General features: G+C 37.7%; 2 protein-coding genes across 6 annotated transcripts in view; one reads left to right on the top strand and one right to left on the bottom strand.

Moving 5' to 3' along the window:
* Positions 1–892: 892 nt before the first annotated feature.
* Positions 893–24,323, bottom strand: DCUN1D2 (defective in cullin neddylation 1 domain containing 2). Of its 2 annotated transcripts, none has more exons than XM_064646448.1 (7): positions 23,685–24,035; positions 21,495–21,711; positions 18,599–18,767; positions 15,850–15,980; positions 6,171–6,253; positions 4,763–4,859; positions 893–4,112 (listed from the first exon to the last, which is right to left on the bottom strand). In XM_064646448.1, exons 1-7 carry the CDS (start codon positions 23,991–23,993, stop codon positions 4,033–4,035), a joined length of 1,086 nt encoding a protein of 361 aa, XP_064502518.1. In that variant the 5' UTR covers positions 23,994–24,035; the 3' UTR covers positions 893–4,032. The 2 variants fall into 2 exon arrangements, with proteins under 2 accessions (XP_064502518.1, XP_064502519.1); XM_064646449.1 differs by lacking the exon at positions 23,685–24,035 and adding an exon at positions 24,131–24,323 and having other exon boundaries at positions 3,578–4,112.
* A 151-nt stretch (positions 24,324–24,474) lies between these two features.
* Positions 24,475–25,777, top strand: part of TMCO3 (transmembrane and coiled-coil domains 3) — a 32,576-nt gene continuing 31,273 nt past the window's right edge. For 3 of the 4 annotated variants that reach the window (XR_010428517.1, XR_010428518.1, XM_064646442.1), the window contains exon 1: positions 24,483–24,610. The gene's annotated coding sequence lies outside the window, so the exon portion shown is untranslated. Of the gene's footprint in view, positions 24,611–25,777 lie in introns of all 4 variants that reach the window. The other variant, XM_064646441.1, reaches the window with a different exon arrangement.

Genomic DNA, 25,777 nt, shown 5'->3' with positions numbered 1-25,777 from the left:
CATTGCACCCATTTGTCTAAAATACGGTATTTTCTGCATGTGGTTGTAGAGGCAGCTGCAGTTGCAGATCCCTCTGTCAACAGTTTAAAACAAAAAAGTTAATTTTAGAGGTGTGTCATCCTCATCTCTAATTCTACCCAGCACACTGTATATAAAGAAAAGATCAGAAAACACGTTTTGCTGAACTGGTTCATGGTTGTAAAAATATTACACTTTTTCTCATTCAGAACAGCTGTGCCTTTTGGTGGGCCAGATGCTGGTTGGCATCAGCTGAGGGAAGCTACTGGTGCTGACACCTGAAAGGAAAAGAGCTTGCTGTGGTTCAAGTATTTTTTGCTGTTACAGGAAAAGGAAGACAAGACTCGTGTGACACCAAAGCAGCCAGTGGTTGGTGAAAGCAGCTGGGTGAGGACGGAGGGCAACTTAATTATTTTGATTTCAACTTTCAGAAGGGAATTCATGACAGGTGAATACATACCTCTGAAGGTCTTTGCACACACTTCTGAGCATGCTGCTGCTCCTACAGAGTTCAGAACCTGGACTGAGCAACACTTTCCCTGCAATTACACCTCTCATTGCCAGTACAAACTAATAACACAAACTGCAGAGTTTGGGCACTAGCATGTAGCGACTACATGTAGTGAACACAGCACTGCAGCTAAGCATGTCAAGCTTCTTGAAAGCTTAAACATGGCATAGATGAGCAAACCAAACATTATAGCTAGTCAAAAGTTAATGAGTTACATTCTTGCCCTCTTCTGGCTGATGGTATAATAATGGAAGAATGTAATAAATGAACCAGATAACAAAAAACCCACTGGCCTTTGCAAGACTTCCAAAGCAGAAAGCTGATAAAAACCATACAGACGTCTCACATGACTGACTTCAATCATTTATGTTGACAGTCCATTTATTCCTTTTTCCATTGCCACAAAATTTACACACGTACAGCTTACTCAGCAGCAAATCTCCCAGGTGCATTGAATGAACAGATGCCTGCAGGTTTGCTCTCCTTGGCATGACACACATGATAAATTACATTTAAATTTAGAATTGGCAAGTACAAATCCTATGGCTCAGTTTCAAACCCTCTAGGATGTAAAACCAAACAACTTGGCACCAACTTTAAAAATTCATACAGCATATCCATGAAGTAATACTGTATGCACCGAACAACTCGAAGACATCTGTACCATTTATGATTATAAATTGAACAGCCTAGGTGTTACCACTGTATCAGCTTACTTAAAAAGCAAGTCAGAGTGCCCTGTAAAGTGGAACTGTGGATAGCAGATAATTATTAAAATACATAAGAAACTCATAATTTCAAAGCAATTTATTTGTATTTTTAATGATCAAGTGTGAAGGTGTTACTCCATGCTATTCTGTATGGGAATGCAAAAAGCATATGTGGTTTTAAAGGGATAGAATAGCAGGAAGAACAAAAGAAAAAGAACACTACACCTCAGAAGCTGGCTGACAAGAAGCAACTCCTATCTTCAGATATTTTACCCACTCCTCCTGGGTTGGAAGGTTGTTTCCCATGAAGGATCCTCACAGGAAGGAGGCTTAAGAGTGAGTAAAAGTATATATATAGAAACTGATTATTGTGCTAAGCACCTTCCCTCTTGCTTCGATTAACAAGGCAAAAAAACCTCAATTCCTATGCCTTTTTTATGCTCTATTTATTTTAAAAGGTAAAAGGTTCATCAGATTGATTTGAAGGAACTCTCAAGCATGAACAAATGTTTCACAAGCTCTAGCACTATGAAACTTGAGTTGCATCACATACTGATAGATTAAACTACTTCTGTGCAGTTATATTATAGCTATACATTTTAAGTGGCAATTGTGAATAACAAGCTTTCTATCACTTTTGGCTAGATAAATGCACTTGATGCTACAAGATGTTACATCTTTGCCAAAGTCTATGAGACTGATACAGAAGTGGCTTGTTTTGGGACAGAAACGTAGATAAATCAAATCTATTTAAAAGAGCATAACACTACTTTTCAATCCCCATTGACTTCTATAGAAGTTATGTACAAAATGCCCTTCTAAAAAGTTGTAGGCAGAAAGTAATAATTGGGCTTAACCTTCCTGGCTAACTTTACACACAAGCAGGAGGCAGCTGCTGGCTGAGATGCTGACACCTGGCGGCTGCCCTGCAAGGGCAAAAAAATATACTGACAATAAATTACTCTCAGGGCATTTTTAATTTGCTTGCTATACTCTTACTAAGAGAAAACTTGGTAATTTGTTCAAAATTGCCCTAATCCTACTTTTTAAACATCATGCACAACTGAAATTCTCTCAAGTGGAAGAATGAAGGCAATCTCTCTGTATGTAGCATGTACATTTGTTCTTGCAGGTTGCATTGACATAAATAAAAGCTGACTGCTTGTATTAAACTCTAAATATTAGAGTTTAAGAGAATATTGCAAGCTTTTATACCCTTGCAAACCCAAAATAAAATAGTATGCTGTCATGCAATGCTTAAGTGATCTCATGTGATCCAAACAGACATAATTTAAATAACTTAATGCACTACTTTCTCCAAAATTCTTGCACCTATTCAGCTCTGATTACAGAAAATATATTGATCATAGCTGTACACGCTCTTTAGCAACACTTCATTTTAACAAACTTTTACAGTGGCTATGACAAACTCATTTTGATGAGGTAGCATTTGAAAGAGCATGTGTGAAGACATGCTGAATAGTTTCTGGTAAAACTTTTTTGTGCTTAGACAGTGGAAGACACTTTTGAGGAAGAGGAGACTGACCTCTGTACACTTTATAATCAATTGTCGGCGTAAGGGGAGAAACAAATGACTGAACAAATTCAGATTTGGTGAAAACTGGTCCAATTTCACCAGCCTTGAGATCACTGAAACTGCGTCAATTTACTCTTCCTCTCCCCTCTTAAATATATAAAATAGAATGCACAATACATCCAGAGGCATGAATACTTATAATCATTAATATAAAGTCTCCTTACCCCTAGCTTTTTCCAACATAGAAGCCAACTAGTTAAGTCTTTGGGCTTACTCACACATATTTTCCGTGAGAAGTGCCAGGATTTGCATTTATAACTATGTTGCATTTAGTTAGAATTTATGGTATGTTTCAATCTATAAATAAAATCCACATTCCACCAGTTCCTTATTAAAAATAAATAGAACACATAACTAAAGACTAACTGAATTAAGATAACCAAACATGAATTACAAAAGCATCTTTGGTTGTTTAATGTCTACATTAAAATGGTTAATTAAAAAAAACTGGAGGTGCAACACAGCATAGAGCAGCAGCCTGTCCTCAGCAATGCTACTCCTACATGTCCAAGCACTTCAAGAAGAATAATGAGGAAGTTAATCTCATTGGGAGAAAACAAAAGGCTGGATATAATCAATCTACACATCCAGGACTTAAAAGTAAAAACTGTAAGTTTGGGCAACAAGTTGAAAAAACAAAACAAAAAAGGCATAAGTGGGTTTGTTTGTTTTTGTTTTGTTACAATTCCATATTAGGACAGATCCATGGAACTAACTTTTATAAAAATACAACATACTGCATAAGTTTTATTTAGGGATTTAATTTATATACCACAAATACTGCTTTTAATATAAGTACAATATAATACAGTTTTGTTTATGTAACTGCTGGTGTTCACTTTGGATCATGAACTGAATGGCATGCTGTGCTGTCAAAACTTTAATAAAATGGCCTCTAGTTAAACTTCTCCAAAGTATAAAATCATGCAAAATCTACATCCTATATGATATAACCAGTACAATAATTGAAGCCAATAGCCTACAAACAGCCTGAACTATCTTCTGAGTTTGTTCTTGAAGTGTCCACAAGTCAGCCATCATATTCTTTAGGTAGAAAGGAAGAATTTCAGTTTTGTCTGCAGAATGTCATCACGACCACTGAAACCAGCAAAAATGTGCATAGTTTTCAGTTAACAAATCTTCATCACCCAGTGCAGTTCAGAGAGCATGTTTAGTCCATACTGACGTGTCTGGCGTTAGGAAGTTTTATGTTTTCCTCCTGTGACTATTGGTCGTGCATATTCCACAAAATCATCTATTAGAACAGGCCACGCCCCTAAAGAGAAGTCAAGCAATTCAGAAATTATTCTATTATTATCAGCAATAAATCAGTGTAGTCTTTAAATATAAAAGATCAGAAGTCCACCTTGACATTTCTGGCCTAGTCTAGCTTTAACACACGAGATGATAAAAAACACTTGAAAAAAAGCACCTAACTACTGAATTCAACATTTGAATCTCTTCTTCCAGCAGTAGTTCTAAAGACAAACAAAATGTATTTGAAGTATAAAAATCTACACCACAAATATAAACATTAGTTGATAGCAAAACCATGGCATTCTTATTAGGACATATTTCTGTACAAATGTCAAAACAGAATTAGTAACAGAGCGTAAACTGTTTTTAGGTTAGCAAAAATTTTGTACAAAACATTCAGCTTCATTGAGAGATTTGTAGCATAACATGCTCAAATAACGTACTATATAATGGTGTGACAGTATCTTTACTTCTATTTACATATTACAGCAAACAAAAAACAGTTAACCTTCTTATCATGACTGTTTTGGGAACAAGTATGACACTATTTGCAGCTAAAACTCTAAGGATAAACAAATTAAGACAGGAGGCATCAACATATTCTCTTGCTTGTTTATAGCAATATTTCTTAAAGGTATTTATTTTTTAAGATATTCAGGTACTGCTTACCTTCTTCATCATAGTTGGACATATCATCTGCAATCATATTTCCAAAGTCTAACAAAAGATTCCAAGTATCTTTTGGAATTGATCTTTTATGATGTTCCTATAATGGAAGAAAAATGGTACTGTTCAATTCAAACTACTTTCAAATTCCATAGTAGCATTTTACATTGACATATACAGAAAAACACTTTTTACAAAGACTTCTTCATCATCTTAACAAATAACCAAAAGAATACTCAAAAGAGTCCTAGTTTGCTTCTTTCTTATGTTTAAATCTTTTAATTTAAACCTTTCTTCTGAAGTAAACATTCTGGTTAAATAGCTCTTCTGAAGTAACACGCTTTATACCAGGTCATCTAGGCCACTACTTGAAGTAGAGATCCACAGAACTGTCTGTTGTAACAAACTTGATCACATAGCAAAGTGGGCAAAAAACTTGCAGATTTTTCTTCAGTTACATCTATAGATCTGAATTTGGATGTGTTAATTTTATTAAGGCAGTTAAAATATAAAATGTTTTCACAAGTCGTCTTGATGAAACTGGTACATTATTCAGTGATTCAAATAAATATACTGCCTAGAAATTTAGAAAAAAACTTCAGGAAAATATTTCAAAAAAGTATACACTTCCTCTACTAAGCATTGAGGGACAAAATGCAGAAAGACTTCTTATTTCTCCTAAAGTACAGATAAAAGAATAAATTGAAAAAAAAAAATTAAGATAGATTATACATTATGTAATTTTTTTGGTAATTACACAGAAATGCAAATTTAGAAATATAGATGAGTGAAACATACCTTTTATATGAATATTTTCAATTTCAGAGGTTTAATTTATGCATCTTTACTCCACTGCCCACAGAATTACAATAGTAATAAGAAAACTGCCAAGATCAGTTCACAACTAGTAGCCAAAAAATCAGTCAAACTAATTACTCAGGCAAGAACTTTTTGCTTAAAATTAAAAGTTTTTAAAGTTAAATATGAATTCTGTTATGACTGACCTAAAAAGACTGAGTTTATTCATTAATACTACAAAAGTCATAGCATGGTAAAATACTATGGTTGACAATAATCACAGATGTCTTGAGAATAAAGACAGCATCAGTGGAATCTACAATCATGGCTTCCTTTTATGCAGAAACTTTCATAAGTAGGAGGATACAGAATCAAGCAAGCAGAAAACTCTATTGCTTTGCTACATCATTTTGCATTCTTCTCAATTGGAAAATTATATAGAGAAGATTTAATTTGGCTTGATTGAAGACTATTTTATATCAGTTTTCAAAAAGGAAAAAGTTCAAAGGAAATATTCAGATATCCTGTCTTTTTCTTATTGGAAGCACACAACCTACAACAGCCAGGCTACTGTAGACTAAGACAAGCAGTAAGGAATACGGTACATACTTACCAACAAAAATTTATTCCAAAGATCTAGAAATTTAAACCTTCCTGACAAGACTAAATTCCAATATGCAATTGCCATTTCTAAATCTGCAAGAGATAAAGCAACACATGAATATACAGCCCGTTATAAGCAATAAAACCCTTATGGTTAAACTACTAATGCTACATCCAGTATATTAGGATACAAATGAATAACATTCATTTAAAATCACTAAAAGAAGTATAAGGAATTTTTTTTCTACTCTCACTGAACCAAAAAGAGATAAACAGTAACGGTATAAATTGTGTATTGAATATCAAAGTCATTAAGACTAAAATATTTTTAATCTACAGAAATAGAACAAGATAGTTATCAATAACTCTGTCTGCAAATTAAAAAATAAAAATATATACACACACACAAATGCAGCTAATTTTGATAGGAACACAAACATTTAAATCCACAGGTGTTAATTCCTCTTAATTTATCACATTTTATACACACTTGATTGTGAGGGGAATTTAAGGACACGAGGGGATAAAAAAAAAAATCATTTGTCTCTGGCATTATGATTCTAGAGAACCCCTTACAGCAATAATTCTCTTCTTCTGGAATCATTTCATAGATAAACACCTACAAACAATACTGAAAATATAAGTCCAAGAAAGCAGCCCTTATTCTGCATCATGACCAGTGATCTGAGAGCAGAGTTTGAGGGAGGATACAGCACTGCCACATACTCCAGCAGAAAAGCAGGAGCAATATTAGATGCAGCTTAAGGGTAGAAAGGATGTTTCCTTGAAGGCCTGTTTTCATCTTCAGCAACTCACAATACCTAATGGCTTATGCTTACTGCTGTGCAACCACAAAGTAAAGCACAGCCTTTCTTAAACCACAAAAATATTTCAGCTTGTGCTTTCAGGGTAAAGGAAGTGTAAACAGAATATAAAGCTTAACAGAAAGTACTGTCATAGCAGATTAAGACAGAAGCTTGACCTCCACCTGCAAGAAAGCAGCACAGATTTTGACACCATACATATCATGTCACAAATCAAAGGACACTCTGTCACCTGAAATCAAGTTTCGAGAATGAGAGAGATGTTCCAGATCTTAACATAGCCATGTCCCTAGAGTACCTGTATCATACAGAGCTGGAGCCCAGATAAAGTTCAATAGTTAGGATGCAGAGAAATGCTATACACCTCTACCTGGCTATATAGAGACAGTGCTGCCAGTGTTTGTCCTACTACGATCAGAGTGCTTTTCAGTATGGAACTTGTATTATGTCCTAATAAACTTCTTTCAGTTTTTCCTATCTTTGCCACCATGCTCACTTTTCACAAAAAATAAGCAGAAGCAAGTAATTAATAGCATTTACTTGCTTCTTAGATACGCAGATTAATTATTCTTACCTGCTATCCCAAATGAAAAGCGAGAAATTCGAATAATCTTAAGAGCTTCTAAACTTCACTATGAAGTGACTGGCTTTGATCCCATTCACTCAGGTTTCTATATGAAGACTTAACCTTTCCAAGCAAACCTTGCAAATCTATCACATGACAACATTAAGCAAAATGCACTTTGAAGAAATAACACCTTAATAGCTGAAGAGTTTTTATACTTCTGATGGAAACATTCCTTGGAAAAATGAAGAAAGTACAGGTAAGGAAACAAAGATGGCTAAAGATGCCAAAAAAGAAGAGTTGAAAGGGACAGAAGTGACCACACTTCCTTAGTTTATCTGGGTGTTTGTGTCAAATTCAGTATTATGTTAAGGTGATCTTGATTATTTCAAAATTGTGAAAACACATGTGAAATTCTATCTTTAGTTGATATTTGAGGGGCACAGTACATGTGTGTGCCAAGGTATTCTCCTGCACAAAGATATAGGAATTATTTGCTATAATGTATGACAAATGCATATTCCACTGGGGATGTTGCTCTGCAGTGGCTGAAACTGGTCCACACTGGAGTTGCTCTCCCCATCAGGCACAAGGAAGAAAGTTCTGATCTTGCCAAAATTTGCCCAAGGGAAAAAATAAAGAAAGCCCATCTCCCACATCTGGTTCACTGTAATCCCACAAACCCATGAACTAACACAAGAGTTATTTGAACAAAAGGACTAGATGGGGCTATCACTTTTGGTAGTGGTGCCAGCTTATGCAATCTTACAGTACAGGAGAGAACTAGGCCTTCAGGTGTGCCACATTCTCAGGGCCTATGGCTACACTTTTGTTTGAAGACAATTCCCTACCTAGGTTGAAAAACTTCACACTGGAGGACAAAAAAAAGATTTTTTTTTTTTGCTTTAAAGGGAAGACCTAGTCACAGAGTTCCAATTCTACATTAGGATGCTCACAATAGTATCAATAAACAGCAATGCTGTGGAGACTGTATCTGCTACAATTAGTGCTGCACTAAGATATTAAAAAAAAGGCTTTATGCCATTTGACTTCTGCATCCCCACAGGAAGATACTTTTGCAAGGCAAGAATTTCCCAGGCAGTCTTAGGAATAAGATTTTCAATGTTGCATAGATATAAAGGCATTATTACAAATAAAAATCAAACTACAATTATAAAATATGCTGGGTTTGTAACAAAAAAAACGTGCTTTCCACATTACAGACTAATAATTCAAGTTTTATAAATGGAAAGCAAAAGACAGATGCATGAATCTCTAAAAACACACAGGCAAAGATCAGTTTAGAAGATACTTCATTGCTGACATCCATGTTCATATCCAAAACATAAAATGGCTAAATGGTTAATGTTTCAAGAACATCAAAAATACCACATCACTACTGTACATTATACAGTGGTTTGAGCTTTCCTTTCACCCTTTCCTTTCAAAATATTTTCAATGTCAACATCTAGTGAGTCGTAAATCATGCAGCCCCTTAAACAATCAGCTTTTCATTCAGAAATACAGTATTTTGCATGCAGTATGATCTATTCTCAAACATTAAAGCCTCATTCTAAAATTGCTTTTAAAAAACCTCAGCTTCTTCTACCCTGAACAGAAAACTGGAAGTGATAACAAATAGCATAATGCAGAAGGAGAAATATATTATCAGTTAGACAGCCTGTGTCTACTTTCAAGATTTGATCAAATGCTTATTTTGTTAACAAAGAAAAAAAAATCATTATTAGATTGCTGCATAAATAAAATAAGAATCAAATTAAGTTCCTCATACCTTTAATATGATTTTGGATGAGGGCAATGAAATCATTGCATGCAAGAAATCAAGGAAGAGTGAAAACCAAAAGAGAAATCAAGAGATAGCAAGGAACTGGCTGGAGAGTAGGATTTGTGACGAACATGAAATGCAGTTCATTTAGACCTGCTGTGCCAAAACCGCACTCTGGGATTGCAGCACTCACTCATCATCCTCTGCCAAACAGACCTTTCCAGCTCTCAGCCTGCCCTACCAACAAGAGCTGTTCATGCAATCATGTTTGAAACTGTTAGAATGTTATCATTAATTCACCTAAATTACTGATCTAACTTTTCGACACTGTGTCAAAATGAAAGCAGATATGGGAACAATGGAAACTGGTGTCAGTCTATCTCAACAACTGGACTATCACACTGCCAGACTATCCCACTGCCTGACCAATAAACATCAAAGAAATACTTGCAAGATTCAATGAGTTACTCATTTCCTTGTTTCCTCATCTCTGAATGATTTTAAGAGTCTTCTTTTGCCTCTAAATTAAGAACATGGACACAAGAATTAGTTTCTTCTTTCCTAATCAGCAAAATAACAAGAAAGTACCATCAAGATTCAACCCAAAAATGTACCACCAAATTCCCAGAAGCTTAGAGAAAAATAGCCTTTATCTGCAACTGGAAGTTTCCCCACAGAAGGAAGAGAGAAGGGGAAAAAAAACCACAACCAAGTAAAAGGTACAATACTGATACAGATCATAGCTAAACTCAGGATCCTGCCGAGCTGGATCCACTCATCCCTGCAAAGACATTAGCAATGAGTTTCTCAGTGCTCTACATCAGGGAATGTATAATGCACAGTGTCAGATTAAGTGCCTGTAGTGGACAAGGAAGAACAGTAAAGCACAGCATGTGGATTTCAGAGGAGCGCTGCAGGAATTGAGCAGGGTCTGACTGTGCTCATTAGCTCTATCTCAGCATCTGCCACATTGAAACAGGCCGACCACATGCAGAACCTTTCATGTTTATTATCTTAAGCATCAACTGCACAAAAGCAGAAACTGAACTGCTTTGGAATGCAAGCTAGACTTAGAAGATGGCTATCTAAACATCAGTTGAGTGAGGCCTAATGAACCTGACTGTAGCCAGTTCCAAAATCCTTTTGCCTCTGCAAATCTCAGCATGTACAATTCAGATAAACTACAACAGATGCCTAAAAGATGACTGGATATGTATTTCCCAAATAAGAGCCAAACATGAGTAAAAGAATCAAAAAAGCATTACTAGAACGGGCAGTTATGCTACGTTTTTGCTGCTACTGTTGGCCTTTTTCAATCAGAGCACCTCTTTTATACCAAGTTTCTCTTAAACTGATGGCACTTTCAGCAAGAAAAATGTGAACAAAAATAAAGCAAGTACCATACACACAAACCAAAGCCATTGGAACACCTAAAATACAGCATTCATAGACCTCTTTCAAAATAAACATGAAATTCATGTTGAACTTGTTCAACGTCTTCCATCCACTGACTCCCACAAATAGCCTATGAATGGATCAATCTAATTCTTCACTGAAAGAGGAGGAAGTTTTGGTAACTAGGTAGGTGGGGAAATAAAAATAAAATAGAAAAAAAAAAATCCTTCCCTAACGTCCAAGGGTCTCTTCAAAGCATCTTGAGATACTGCTATGACAAAAGCCAAAGCTGATGCTGCTTCAATTAAAAAGAGCTCATTATACTCATCTGCTCATAGAAGATGAAACCTCCTTGAAGTCCACAAACCGGATGCAAAGAGAGTCATTCTTCTGGTCTTGAGGTAATATTTGATTCAGTCTGAATGCCCTCCTCATCTTTCATCTCTTGCTTGATCCCAGGCAACTGGCAGAGAGAAGGAAGCACAACCTTTTGAGCCAGCAAGCAGGCGAAGGGATCACAAAGAAGTGATGAAGGACCAAATTAGCTTTTTGTTTCCATGTTGAAAGATGAAGACCATGAAAGAATGCCTTAAGCTCCTCCTGGTGCTGAAACAAACTGTAATAAACTCCTGAGCATGTCTTGTTGAGGGTCAAAGGGAGACCCATTAAGAGAATCACAGCAAGTATCAGGTTCAAAAAAAGAAAAAAAAAAAAAAAGATGAAGCTAAGGCCTTGTTTTGAGCTTGAACGTGGCCTTAGAAAGCTGAACGCCTCTGTATGCAACGTGAAAAAAGACCTATAATCCTGTTCTTCAGTACACTTATCAACCAAGAGCTAGGATACAAAATTTCACTCTGACTGCAGTAGAACAGTTAAAACTTGGGAGTGGAAGGCGAGATAAACCTCTACACATCTGCACCATGCAAAACTTAAAGATTTATTGTACTATATACGGTAGTGAGAACATGAGAAAGCAGATTAAACAGACAGAATCAGTTATCCATAATAATTCTTTTTAAAGTCTCCTGGCAAACCAGATCTTAACAAACTGCCCCTATTAAAACTCAAAATATATAGGAAACATGCAAATGAAGTTTAATATAATTCAAAAATTATGTATGCCAGATCCAACGTTCAGCCATTGAGATTGCATTGCTGTGTTGAAACCTAACTATGTTTTTTTGCCTGAATTCTGTCCACCACTTGGAGAGCCACAGTCTTAACAGTTATAAGCATCCATCTTCTTCTTTGATAATGATCAAATCTATTCAGATTTATCTGAAACACACTTGACAGTTGGGTGCTGAGTAACATGAATCAGAACATCATTTTCTGATTAAAGAAAATTATGGTAGATCTTATGCACTGTGCTTTTGCCTCCTGTATCTCACTACTTACACGAGCTATCACACTGGGGGAGTGCTACTACTTTTATGCCTATTTAAACAGCATGTGTCCAGACTGAAATACACTACTTGGTAATATTAAGGTAATAAAAGTAAATGGAACATTCAAGTTGGATGAGACTATAGAGAAGTCCCATAGATATAAAGAGAAATAAAAATTCCCCACTATCACCACATGAACTGTGGAAAAGAGACTCCTATAAAAGGCTGTCCTATTTCTAGGAACGAGTATTGGTATACCGAACTCTGTGACTATTTTGGGGAATGACAGAACAGATGCAACTTTATGTAATTAGAATCCTCTCCAATAACTTAAGGCAGAATTTCTTACATTGGTTTTGAGGGGAACTGCAGAATAAGAAGAAATAAAAAAGCAACAGAAGACAGGCTGTTCTAAAAATAAATAAATAAAACATAAAACTACACCCACCCGCCCCCCCCCACTGAAGACTGCTTTCCTGGAGCAAAATCCACACTGCATTATGAAGACAACTGTGTCAGGTAACACCAAAATTCTTCTATCACCAAAAAAAAAGAACCCTCTAAGAAGGGCTTCTGTGCCTTCCCACTCCCTTACAAATGGCAGCTGGTATGATAAAAGATACTACGTGTCCTGCTGATAACCCTGGAAAGAAAAAAGTCTGGGAAAGAGATATTTTTTTCAAGATATGCTCCAGGCAAAAAGATTCAATGAAAACTGGCAGTTATTTCAGAAACAACTTTTAGAAATTCAGTCTTAAAGCCCTGCTGCCCAAAGTGAACCTAGATATGCTGAAATTCATCTCAGTATGCTGGAGCAATCTCAAACTGCTACCTATCATCTTTGAAACTTCATAAAGGTCAAAGAAGTTCTAGAAGAACCTCAGTCATTCTCAGACAAACTGGGAGAAAGTAACTCATCCATGGAGTATCTAACACTGCCCAATACTTAAATAACTCAGACGATACAACAAAGGAAACTTTTACTAACTTTGCAACTTACACAAAACCTGAAAAAAGTGTAGCATGGTAGAAGACAGGATTAGAATTCAACATTATTTGGACAAATTGAAAAAACACTTGGAAGTAAATAAGAAAGATTTCATTAAAGAGAAATCATATAGCTAGTGGGAATAATCAACTGCAGAAAGAAAAGATCAAATTAACTGGGAGCACTGCACTGCTGTAGAATGCCCAAAGTAAAACAGACTGCAAACTGCAGACAGTATCAAACAAGCAAACTTAATGGGATGCAAAACAAGGAGCAAAATATCTAAGGCACGTGGAAGATATCTGGTTTGGTTGGGTACTACAAGATGGAAGATCAACTGCATTGCAAAGGAGGAGAGTTGGAGGACAAAATATCAGTATCAGAGAGTTACGAGATAAATTTTATCATGGTGATGCCTAAAGGCATTGACACTAGTTGGTTTTACTCAGTCTAAGGGAAGGCACATACATAATTGCCAAATACTTACTCACTCTAAGGGAACATGCATTCTGCATATTTACTTTGGTCAGGTAAGTAGTGAACCGGAAAATTCAGGAACAGAGATTTAAGTTATATGCTAGAAAAAGAAAGAAAATAGAAATCCAACAATAGGTTCAAGCAAGCATGGACATAGATGCGTGAGACCTGCCATCAAAAATTTAAAATGATATAATGTCAAGGCAGTGGCTCCCAAACTTTTTCAGCCAGAGGACCCCCACCAATCAGACGTCAAATCTTGCTGATAATTACTGAAACTGAAAAGGCAAGTTAGCATATACTGCTAGCATATCACTGAGCATTTGGTCAGAAAAACATCTGCAAGGAATGGTTTTGGTAGATATCAGTCCTGTCTGGCAAAAGGGAAGACATTATAGAAGTGTTTCTCTGTTAAATTTAAAGACCACCTGGCATATTAAAAAAGAACCCATGAATCACTGTATTTCCTGATGCTTTTCCAGGGAGATGAGGAAAAAAAATAAAGTAACTGCTGCTTACCACTTCTTAAAACAGTAGAAATAGATTTTAAAAAAGTAATCTGATATGTATTAAAATACTGATGGAGCAATGAACATGACTCATATCCAAAGCATTGCTGTTTGAACATTTTAGAGATATTTCAATAATTTCTTACGGTTTCAATATGCTAAGATAATAAACATGAAAAATAATTGTTTAAGTCAGTCTGCCTATCACAGACCTATTTCTGGTAAGCTTTATTCTCAAGAGTTATTTCTGTTAAAAAAAAAAAAGATGCACTAGCATTTACTTTCTTCTGCTGATAACTCAACTCCTAGCGTAAGAAGGAACTTTGGTGCTCTATGCACAAAAAGTGCAATTCTTACACAACAGAGAAGACAGCCTTAAAAATGAAAGGACCTTCAATATCGAATAAACAGAAGTAACGGGAAACAAGTAAAGTTTCCTCCTCATGTCAAATAAAGGGCACATTCAGTTCTTTAGATGTCCCATAAATTCCAACCTCAGCTGTAACTGACTTACTTTTTCTGCAGTTGGAAAGTACTAAGCTTTGTTAATGAAGAGTAGCTAAGGGACTAGAATTCCAACCAGCCTCACAGAACCACTATAAAACTATTTCATTTTTCTGTCACAGAAAGTGGCATATAAGTCATGACAGAGTGACACAGGTAATGACAAATGAAACTGCTGCAAAAAATGAATAAAAATATAAAGTGGGTAAAATATAAAGTGGGTGCCCACAGTCTAAGAAAAAAAATACAAGGGAGATTATTCAAAGTAGTTCCCAAGAAAGAACGTGGGACAGGCGCCCCTGGTTGATGTCTAAAGCAATATTCTGCTCCTCCATTTCACTACTCTTCCAATAGTTCTTGAGAAAAACATATTTATAAACTTGCCAAGTAATACAGACACAGATTTAAAGTGACTATGCTAAAAACCAAACCAAAACAACTAAACCCACAAAACCCCCCCAACAAACAACTTCCTCTCATCCATAGCACAAAAAGAACAGTGATGATGGTACAGTGCTATTATATCCAACATGCAAAGTAGTTTAATTCCTTCCTACGCAGCGTCTTTTGAAAGTGGACATAAATTTGATGAGATAGTGAATTTTATCTTACTGTTTTTTCTCATCTATTCACAACTAAATTTGAAGAGAGTAACAGATTTGAATTTATTTTAAATAATATGTATGAGTTTTACTCCAGCAAAACAAGATATGGACTGGGACAAATCTCAAACTTTATAAAAATAATAATTTAATGCTTTATTAACTGTATGCCTATTTTTATTTGAATCACTTCCATAGCATTATTTTTCTAAACTTTATATGAAAATTGTGAGCTAAAACTAAAAATTCTTAGAAGAACAGTAACTTTGGCACAGAGTTTTCTTCCTCTTCCTGAGCTGATATGACATCTTGTTTCAGTAGTTCTGAACAAAATGGGAAACATGAAGAGCTGATTAGTTCAGTATTTAAAAAAAAATTAAATTTGACAGGTCTCTAAGAACTGTAGGAACTTTTTTTTTGACAGAAGGTGAGAGAACGTCAATACTAGCAAAAAAAACCATTAGGTTATCTGTACCAAGGGGACATTAAAGAAGAGATTAATTGAAACAAGACAGGAAAGAAGGAAAGTCAGTGAAAGAAATCAATAATGAATTTACTATATACTATCACAAATGAGAATACTGTAGTACTGGAAGCATTTGGAATTGACTTCACTGACTGTAGATATTTTCTTGATTTTTTTCTACTTACCTAGACCTTTTTGTCCAGGGTTTTTAGCAAAGTTAAAAGTAAACTGATAAAAATCTTTGAACTTTGTTGGATCCTTTAGCTCTTGTTCAAGTCTTGGCAATAGAGCTTTTAGTTTTTCTGTGGTGTCACACCTGTTCAAAAGAGGTTACATTATTTCCAAATACTGAGGATTTCTTTTTACTCCGCCCTCCCTTTTTTTTTTCATGTTTTAGTTTCAGAGTAAAACAAAACAGTAGTTAAGATAAAAACAGAATACCTTTGTGGACAGCATTCTTAAAAATATAAACACTCACATGCCTTTACTAAGGAATTTTAAGCAGAACATTGTATACCTGCACCCATTAAGCACACAACACAAACAGGATTCAGTGGTTTAGCTTCCTTTCTGTCCCTTCATGAATTTATGAACAGATGCTATTCTGTTCTTAAAGAACATACAGGTCTCACTGAAATCAGCTATCCTTTCCCCCTAGACAGCTCTTGTAACACAACTGTTTTGCTTTATTCTAAATAGATATTGCTTATTCCCTGCTCTCCTAAACAAAGAGCTGCACACTGTGTTTAGAGTTAATCTTAGCACTGGAGGACTTTCCACCAAAATGAACTATTATTTGCAGTCATTCTCTCCCAGCCATAGAACACTTGAGGATAAAACCTAGGAAAAAAACAAGGCTTTGATGATAGCCTGAAGGCCGACAAACCATTTAACAGCCTGGCATAGGCAAGCTAAGACAGAATCAAGTTACTGAGATTCTAACAGAGACACATCCCTGAATAACACGACTGAAGCATTTTCAGTGAATGCACCTGACCTGACAAGACACCAAAGAAAAAGAGTTTTCCCCATGCCATGGTATCAAATGAATATTCACGGTTTACAGGACATTAGCAATATCTTGAATTGTACCCAGAAACTCAAAGTGAAGCAAGCAGATTTCAAAAGAAACAGCTATCATAACTAACATGGTACATCTGAAAGTTTTCTGTAGCTAAATGTTTGTATTTATTCTAAAGATTCAAGAAAAAAAATTCTATTAAAGGGTGGGTAACTAACAAAAATCTATAAAATGCAAATGCAGTTTTAACTGCCTTGCACAGTACAGATAAAAATAAGTACCTTTCTGGCCTACATCAGTACCTGGTGAAAAAAAGATAAAGAATTCTGCTAACAGTACTCAACTGAGAATTTCAGTTTCCCTGGGACTTGATCTAGTCAACAAATATACCTTCCCATATGCATCCTAAAAATGCTATATGATCTACGCCTCAGGGAATTTCTTTTCATTCAAATATTCACTTATGTTCATGGCTAAAAACCACAGACGCTGCACCTCCAAGTATGTAACAAAAATCATTCCAAATTCTCAATAAGTGCTATACCAGTGGCAAGCAGACATGATCATATTAGGCTCCCAAGAACAGTTTATTGTGTGTTGAGAGAGAAAAATCACAGACCTCTATGAACCGTGCCAGAGACAGTCAGAAGAACATAGCAGCAATGTGACAATAACATTACAAAACAAAAGTCAATCCAGAAGGCACAAGTGGTTTAGCAAAACCTTTTTAATCAGTTATATTAAAAAAAATAAATAATATGGTAACCTTTAATATAAGGGCATGAACACTTGATTGCTGTCCATGGCTAGAAAATCATTTTTCTTGTAATTTCTACCCAAAGCTATCTAACAGGAAAAAAATAAAGCAGTGGACTTCATAAAATATGAAAAATTATTTCATCAAAATTTATTAATACCTAAAAAGGAAAGTTTAAAAGTAAGTCAATAACTGATGAGGTTGGTAACAACAGACTGCTGGGACCCCTGCTCAAGAAACAACCATCACATTTGCTAAGAGCTGGTCTGTTGTAGAAAGGTACCATTCTAAGATCAAACAAACTTATTTAGCTACAAAAAACATGCACTAGTAATAAATTGTAATTACTGACCTATTCAATGCAATCTGTTAGAAATAATTTTGACATCTCTATATATTAGAAATACTGCCCCTCTTGCAAGGAAAAGTTATACACAAAGTATTATTTTATGATGATACATACTTGACTCTATTGCCAAACAGAGGCAATGTTTAACCTCAAAGTCTGTTATTCAGAACAGCTCCATAATCCAGGAAGGACGTTTTTTTTATCAGTTACATCACAGTCAGACTAAATAACTTTTTCTACTACCAATGCCCTCATTTTAATTTCAATTTCTCATATATATTTTGTACAAATGAAGTATCTAGTATAAAAGGCAATATGGGAAAAGCATGGGTGGTAAAACAGGCGAAAAGCATAAAAGGTCCATTCAGTGGTGACAAGGTAAAGGGAAAGAAATGAAGGTTATTTTCTGTTTTCCTATTTCTTTTCTGCTTTGACACCAAAACTTTTTTCCCCTTCATGCACCTCCAGTGACTTCCAGTTTTTAGCAGCACACAGTCCAACTCAAATCCTTAACACAACCATGCATGTGTTTACTATGAACTACATAAAAAGATACGTGTATCTGCCTCCCTCCCCTGCTGTACAGGTAGAAATTGCTTTGCTCTTTCCCCTGCTGTGGTCATTCTTAAGGCTTTGCAGTAAAGCACCAATTTAAGGAAGACAAGACACTACAGGCATTTAACACCTGTTAAGCTTGGCACCAGCCTCACCAGCTTTTTAAAGCTTTACACAATTTAACTGAAAATGTTTTTAATGGAAACCAAACTCAGGCCTTACATTATGAACTATGCAGAAAAAGATACTTACCCCAACTCTGTCATACCATCAACAAATTCCTTTTTACTGAATTCACATTGAGTAGCTGCCCTGAATTTCCATGCTACAACCAGGACACTGATACTGGCTGGGTCCAGGCTTAAATCATCACAAAACTGCTGAATTCCATCAACGCCAATTTTATTTTCATCTTGTGGGTCTGCAGTTCAAAATACAAAGAGGAGAATTATAATTACTTACAAAAATATTTACAAATAATCATCTGACAACTCTGATGTGCTGCATAGCATAGGTCTTCATTTTTTCATAACATTCACAAATGTTTTCATTTGAAATCTAATTAATTTTAAAAATACCTCAAAAAGAATCAATAAATATTCTGTGAACTTATTTAGAAATTGGTTTGCAACTTTCTCCTAAACTCATCAGCTAATGCCAACAAAACAGTTTTGCTTTCTCTCCATAATGCTCTATAAAATATTTGGGGGAAAAAAAAAAAGCAACCCAAAATCAAGCCCAACAAAAACACACATATCATGTGACTCCACAGATTCTTTTTCCTGATAGGGACATATGAGTATCCACTATAACTATGTTTAAAGACCACATTTAAACATTTTTGGTTTTCACTTATAAGTCATTGTTCGAACAATGCCTTAGCACAACAAAAACTTTAGCTAAACATACAGCTTAGGAAATACTATGTTTCAGTACTACTAAGCAGTACCTTTCTGAATGTTGGAACTGCACTTCCTAACTACCTATGTCAGGGTAGATGTCTTCTAATAATTCTGTAACAAAATTCTCTCTTAACCCTCCCTACCCCAAACAAACAACTCCTCCTGCATGTAAGCTTAAATAATTGGAGAGGGGGGAAAAATTAAACTACAAAAAAGAAAATAAAATTACACCTTTAGTTTTTAAAGCTTGACAGTTTACAAACCACAAAACTGTGTCTCCCAGCTTTTGATAAGAAGACATTTAAGTATCGTAAGTTGGGCTTTATAAGAAAAACATCCCTCAAGTAAATTTAAAACTAACTCCTTAAACTGGTAAGATTTTCAACCATGCTATTTTCAAGTCCTGATCCAACAAGTTGATAAAAAAAAAAAATCAAGTCTAAATCAATTTTTTTTTAATTTTTAATTTAGTTCTTAAGTTAAGATCTATTTTTTCAGCCAATACTACAGTGAAAGAAATGGTAAATTCCAGAGAGGAAGTTAATTTAGCAAACAAAGACAAAGACTTATACCCATTAAACAAAGAATTACACCCATGGTATAATTCAGGGACCTTTGATCCCAAATAACAAGAAAACTGTTCAACTAGTTCTAAGACGTGTAAAACACATTTCTTGTATATTTGGGGAGTAATTGAAGAACCAAAGGTGAGAAGTGCACTGTGTTGCAATCAGTGGAAAAAATTCAGAAGGATTTCAACAAAGACTGTCCCTATCATGTTTCATTCATCCAGGTAACTACAAACAAAAATAAAATTGTTGTTTTAACAGAGTTGCTAGCTGAACAGATAAGAAAACTAACAAAAAGACAACACAGAAAATGAAAGACATTTCATCTCAGATTTCAAGGATAGTGCAATATTGTATAGGCCCTGTAGAACAAAGGAATTCCAATGACTCAGGTTTAAGCCAGATATGAAAAAAGAAAAGGTGCCTAACCAAAACTTTTATTGTCTTCTGTCAAATATTGTGAAGTTTTTTTCAAGTTTACAACTTTAAGAGTTGAAGAGCCAGAACTGCAAAGGTGTGCTGCAAACTTAAGCACTGACATAAAACTGACTTCCACAAAAGTCAAATGGTGCAGTTTCCCACTGCTAGAAAATGATGAATAACATTTGTGATAATGTTTTTCCATTATAGATATTCTTAGCAGCATTTAAGAATTCGAATATATATTTTTGACCCAGCAATCTCCAAGACTGACATGCAAGGAGCAAGCAAAGATTTAGATACATGTATGTGTTATATATATGTAAATAGATACATATATTTAAAAACCGAAAAAGGTTCTCTAAGTTCACAAAGAAAATGCTATAGCCTTGTTGGTTCTTTGTCCCTAAACAATTAATTACCACAAAATAATGGAATATTAAAGAATCCATACACTTAAAATAGAACAGATGATGTAAAGAGGAACAAAAAAAGTGCAAACAATATCCTAAGAACAGGATAAAGCATATACGAAGCATGCCGTATATTTCAAGTACATGAAATCATAGCTGAATAGTGGTTGAGTCCATGTTTTAAAACACAAGATGTATGGATCTTAGCAGGGGCTGGCATGATTCCAGCCTGCACTGCTCCAACATGTCAGATGGCCACAGTTCAGCAGGCACTATAATCTGGATCATGTACATTCTTATATTTACATGGCTATATTTTCCTTACATTTTTTTCTGTTCTTTTTTAACAATGCTGTAAAGTAAAATATGGAAAAGGAGTAACTCTGCCTTTAATCTACTTTCCTTTACTTCATATAGAAATACTACTGTCTTTGAACATAATTAACTCCCCCAAACATTACTGTAAGAACAACATGTATTATTTTGCCATGGAAAGTTACAACATTTACATATTTAAGAGCAGTTACTGGCAACAAATCAAATAAGTTGTGTAATAAACTTTGCTACCATACATAGCTGACACTTTTTCCTCACGATTGAATTTAATTTTCTACTTTCAAGCTCTACAGGAATCTCTACAGAAGTTGTGTACTGACCCCTAAGAGCATTTAAAACCTTTTTCATTTTTATCTCATTACCACAAACATACAGAGAGAAGCAAAAGCTAGGAAGCTTTACTTAGAAGTCCTTAAGAAGGGCAGAGGGAAAAACAGAAAAACCACCCAAACAAAATAATTAGGAAAAAATACCCCAAAACCCACAACGAAAACCCCACAAGCCTTACCTTTGTATCGATTATACAGTTGTTCTAATTTCTTCCTGTCTACTGAATTTTTCATGGATTCTTTGTAGTATAAGTCTGGATTCTGGAAGTAGTTGTCTGTTGCGACTTCTAGTTTCCATTCATTCTGCGTTAAGCAGTATATAGCAGTCCTTTCACCAGCCTGGGTAAAGGCCATAAACTGGCGGACCTTGTCCTTCTGAGACGATTTAAGCTTATGCTTTGGGATGCAAAAGAAGTAGGAAAGCCAATGAAGCTAATCCAGAAGTTTGTTTCAGCATTCTACTACTAATGCCTATCTTTAAAAGGTTTTAGTTGTCTTGTTGATGACAACTTTCACTTCAGAATTACAGGAAGACAAAGCCTTGTTCTTCTGCAGTTAAAAAGACACCATTTTCTTCTGAAAATTGAAGTGACAGCATCTATATATACATTTTTAGCAGCACATATTCTGGCAGCAACAAATTTGTATTTCTGCTTTATTGCTCACATATGCAGAAGTTTTTCTGTTCTGTAACAGCAGTAAACACAAGTTTCATCATATAACAATATGGTTATCTTCTGAAAGATATGCCTAGTGGTTATAAAAACAAGAAATTAAAAATACACAACTTATAGATTCTCAGATTCTGTATGAGTACTTGATACATGTAGAAAAAATACTGAAAGAGTTTTCCTAATATTTTCCTAGCAACAATGAACAATACAAAGTTTAATCATTTTAAGTCAACAGCTGAAAAAGGCAGAAGCATTTCTCACATAATTATGTTAGAACACATTTCCAACAGAATACATATGACAAAAAGAAAATAGATGAAGCGGACATCTCAGAGACTGCTGAATGTGACAATGAGACTATAAAATTGCTGTAAATGTGATCTAAAACTTTAATTAATCTCTGAAAAATACATTTATACTATTAATACATTAAACAACAAAACAGCCTATTATAGCAGTATTCAGGAACTAATATGATGTTTCTCTCAGTTGCAGCAACCATACTGACATGACATCCCCAAACTCCTGGAACACCCAAGAAGTAGAAGCAGATAATTTATAGAGACCAAATTTGCTAGTAACATAGTTCAACATTATTCTTTACATGAAGTTAGAAGGAGATACCTTAAATCAAACTCTGTTTTTTATTATATTCTGTACTTTCCAGTTTTGTTAAACCATACTTAACACATGGTCTGGGCCAACAACTAAGCTGAGAAATCTAAGTTCTTCAATACAGCCTAAATCATCAGATATAATGGAAAATTTACTGGTCTCTTAAATATCAAGGACAACTGAATCCTGACTCAGTGTGCAGTAAGCAGCAAACAAGTAAACTGAAAGACGGTCCTGTGTTATCTGTTGTACACATATGGATGGTGACATCTCAACTACAGACAGTCCTGAGACAAGACATACATGATGTAAACAAGATAAGGACTTTGGTCCTTCCTACAAGATTTTTCAGTTTAATATAATAAGAAACATATAGAGTTTCTTTTTATACAAGAAACGTGTACAGTGGGGAAGAAAAAGCTGCAAAAATACAACGTATTTTGGTAAGAAAATAATCAATAATCCTTTGACTGCAAGCTCTGTGTAACCATGACCCTGCCTCCAAATTTTCATTAAAGTCTAGCTATGGCAGTCTCTGCACCAAGATCCTCCTTAGGTACATAAACTTGTTGTGAGCAACAAACTTAGTGAGGATCACTTCAAAACACAGGTCTCTGCCAACAACTCCAAAGCAAACCCCACGTCCTCTTTCAAGCCTAGTTAAGGTGCTTAGGGATATTTTCTAGCTGCGAAATGAAACATTGGGTTATTTGAAGGAATCAGCGATAAGAAACACACTCGACTTCCCAATCCACTACTCTGCCACGTCGTACGGTCCCTGCTGCTCCTCTGCGCCCCGAGCCCTGGGCAGCGGACACGGGACCCGCCACAATCCCTGCGGGGCCGGGGAAGCTCTGGGAGTCCTGTCTCCAGCGTCACCTCTCGCTGATGGCACCCGGACAAGGATGCGCACCTCTCATCCCCGCACAGACAGCTCAGTCACCTCTCCGAACGCCAATGACACCGCACCGCACACCCCAGGGAAGCGCTGGAGCCGCTGCACCAGGCGAACCCCTCCTTCCCAGGGCAGCCCCGGCCGCTCCCCGCCATCCCGGCCCGGGAAGGGAATTTGTACCGCACCTTTCCACCTCCTCCAGCTGCACCTGCCGCGTCCCCCAGCGGGGAAGGGGGCAGTGGGAGCGAGGGACTCGGGACTCCGGAGACCTGCCCCGCCAACCCGAATCCCAAAAAAGGGAAAGGTACGCGCCGCGCCGGCTGCCGGCGCTCGAAATACCCGCGGCGGTGCCCGGCCCTCTCCCTTCCCCCGCCGCCCCCGGTGACCTTCCCGGCTCCCGGCCCGGCGGAGGAGGCGGCGGGAGGGCGACTCCGCACGGAGTGTGTGTGTCTCCCTCCATCCCCGCGTCCCCCACCCTCCCCGCCTGGCGTCATGCCCCCTCCCCGGGCAGGGCAGCGGGAGCCGGAGCGGTAGGAAGGCGCGGGTTCCCGGGGGCTGTTCCGGGGGTTACTCGGGACGCTCCCCCGTCCCAGGTCCCACCGCCTCCCCTCCCCCCGCTCGCACAACCTACCATTTTATTACCGGCGCCCCCACCAACTTCACCGCCCGGCGCCGCCTCCCGCGCAGGCGCGCACCGGCCCGCCCGCGCCGCCTCCCGCGGCGAGCGCTCCGGGCACGGGCCGCGGGGGAGGAATGCGGGGCCGCAGTGCGGATCCCGCAGGGGTGCCCCGGGCAGCGGCGGCGGCTCCCGGGCTGTGGCTCTTCTGTTGCGGCGGCTCCCGGGCTGCGGCTCCGACTACAACTCCCGGCGTGCGGCGAGAGGCCGCGGTGACGTTTCCCGCCCGCGAGGCGGCGCTCGGAGCGCGGGTCCCGCCCGGCGCTGCGCCCGAAGGCGCCGCCCCGGCGCTCGGGCACCGGCGCGGGGCCACGGGCGGCCGCAAGGACGGGGCTCCTCAGCGCCCTTCGCCAGCGGCCGCCGCCCCCTCACCCCCCCGTGCTCACCGCGCTGCGATCCCACCCTTCCCCCGCGGCCGCCCTCTCCGTCCCTCAGGTGAGCGTCGCTGCCGGGAGTGCCGGGCGGGGCGGCCGCCGCTCCCCCCGTCCCTCCGCCGCCATGAGCGGGCAGGAGACGGGCCGGTCGCATCCGCGTTCTGCTCATCCTTTTCTCTGCTCCCTGCTCTTCCCCAGGGAGCGGCGCCGGGAACTGTCGTGGCGCTCGGGTGGGACCGCGCCGGGCGGAGGTGCCGGGCGGGCACGGCCCCGGCTGCCCTGCGGCTCCCGGGGAGGAGCTGGGATGGGGAAAAGTGGTGGGTGGCGGCGAACTGGCAGGTGTGGAAGGACCTGCAAGCGTTTTGGAAGAGAGGGAACAGGGTTTGCATTGGAAGCAGGGTCCAGTATCGCCAACTTGATGAAATCCGGTGCTACAGTGTCGTGGTCAGGGATTAAAAACGGGGAAGATGAGCTGCAATCCATCAGGAAGCAACTGCGCTTAAATAAGGACTCTAAACGATAGTAGTTCCCTCTGATTTGGTACTTACTGATGCACGGAGAGGAGTGTTTATTTTTGTTGGATTTTATTTCTTTTTATTTGCATTCTGCATCACATAATTTATTTTGGTACGTGAGAGCTTTTGAGCACTGCCCCAGATGCTAGTTTTCTAGTTTTTGCTAGCCAAGTAAAAAACACTGAAACAAAACTGTCCTGTGTCTGAACCACATTGCTAAGTTTGCGCAGCACAGCAGTGAGTGAACTTTGCTAGTATAAATCTGTGCTCGAAATTTGGTTATGTGGTTTGACATAACATGTAAGATGTGCAGTAGAGTCTTTTACTCCACTCCCTGAAGACGGAAGCTTGGATATACACTGGGTGTTTTCTTCTTCCTCTCTCTTGAAGAAATAGATTGTAATATATTTAGCAAAATCTCTGCCCCAAGCCTACCCACCAGGGAGAGTATTATTTTGTATACATGAAGAAATATTTCCTTTAATTTCACTCTAGAACTTTACCAGGTGGTGGAAATTGTTATTTTTCTGCTTTCTTAAAAACAGTAAACCCCACAGCTGAAATATTTCTACTCTGCTAGTCTGTTGATATTAGACTGAGGTGATATGCTTTTGTTACTTCAGTTGCACTTTCAGTTCTTAATTTTAAATGTTTTAGCTCTTCATATTGTTGAACCCTAGCCCACAGTCAACTATTTTTAGGTAAATATTTTG

This window comes from Pseudopipra pipra, chromosome 2 (genome assembly GCF_036250125.1).
Source record: "Pseudopipra pipra isolate bDixPip1 chromosome 2, bDixPip1.hap1, whole genome shotgun sequence".
NCBI classification, from domain to species: Eukaryota; Metazoa; Chordata; class Aves; order Passeriformes; family Pipridae; genus Pseudopipra; species Pseudopipra pipra.
This window is presented reverse-complemented; position numbering and strand designations above follow the sequence as displayed.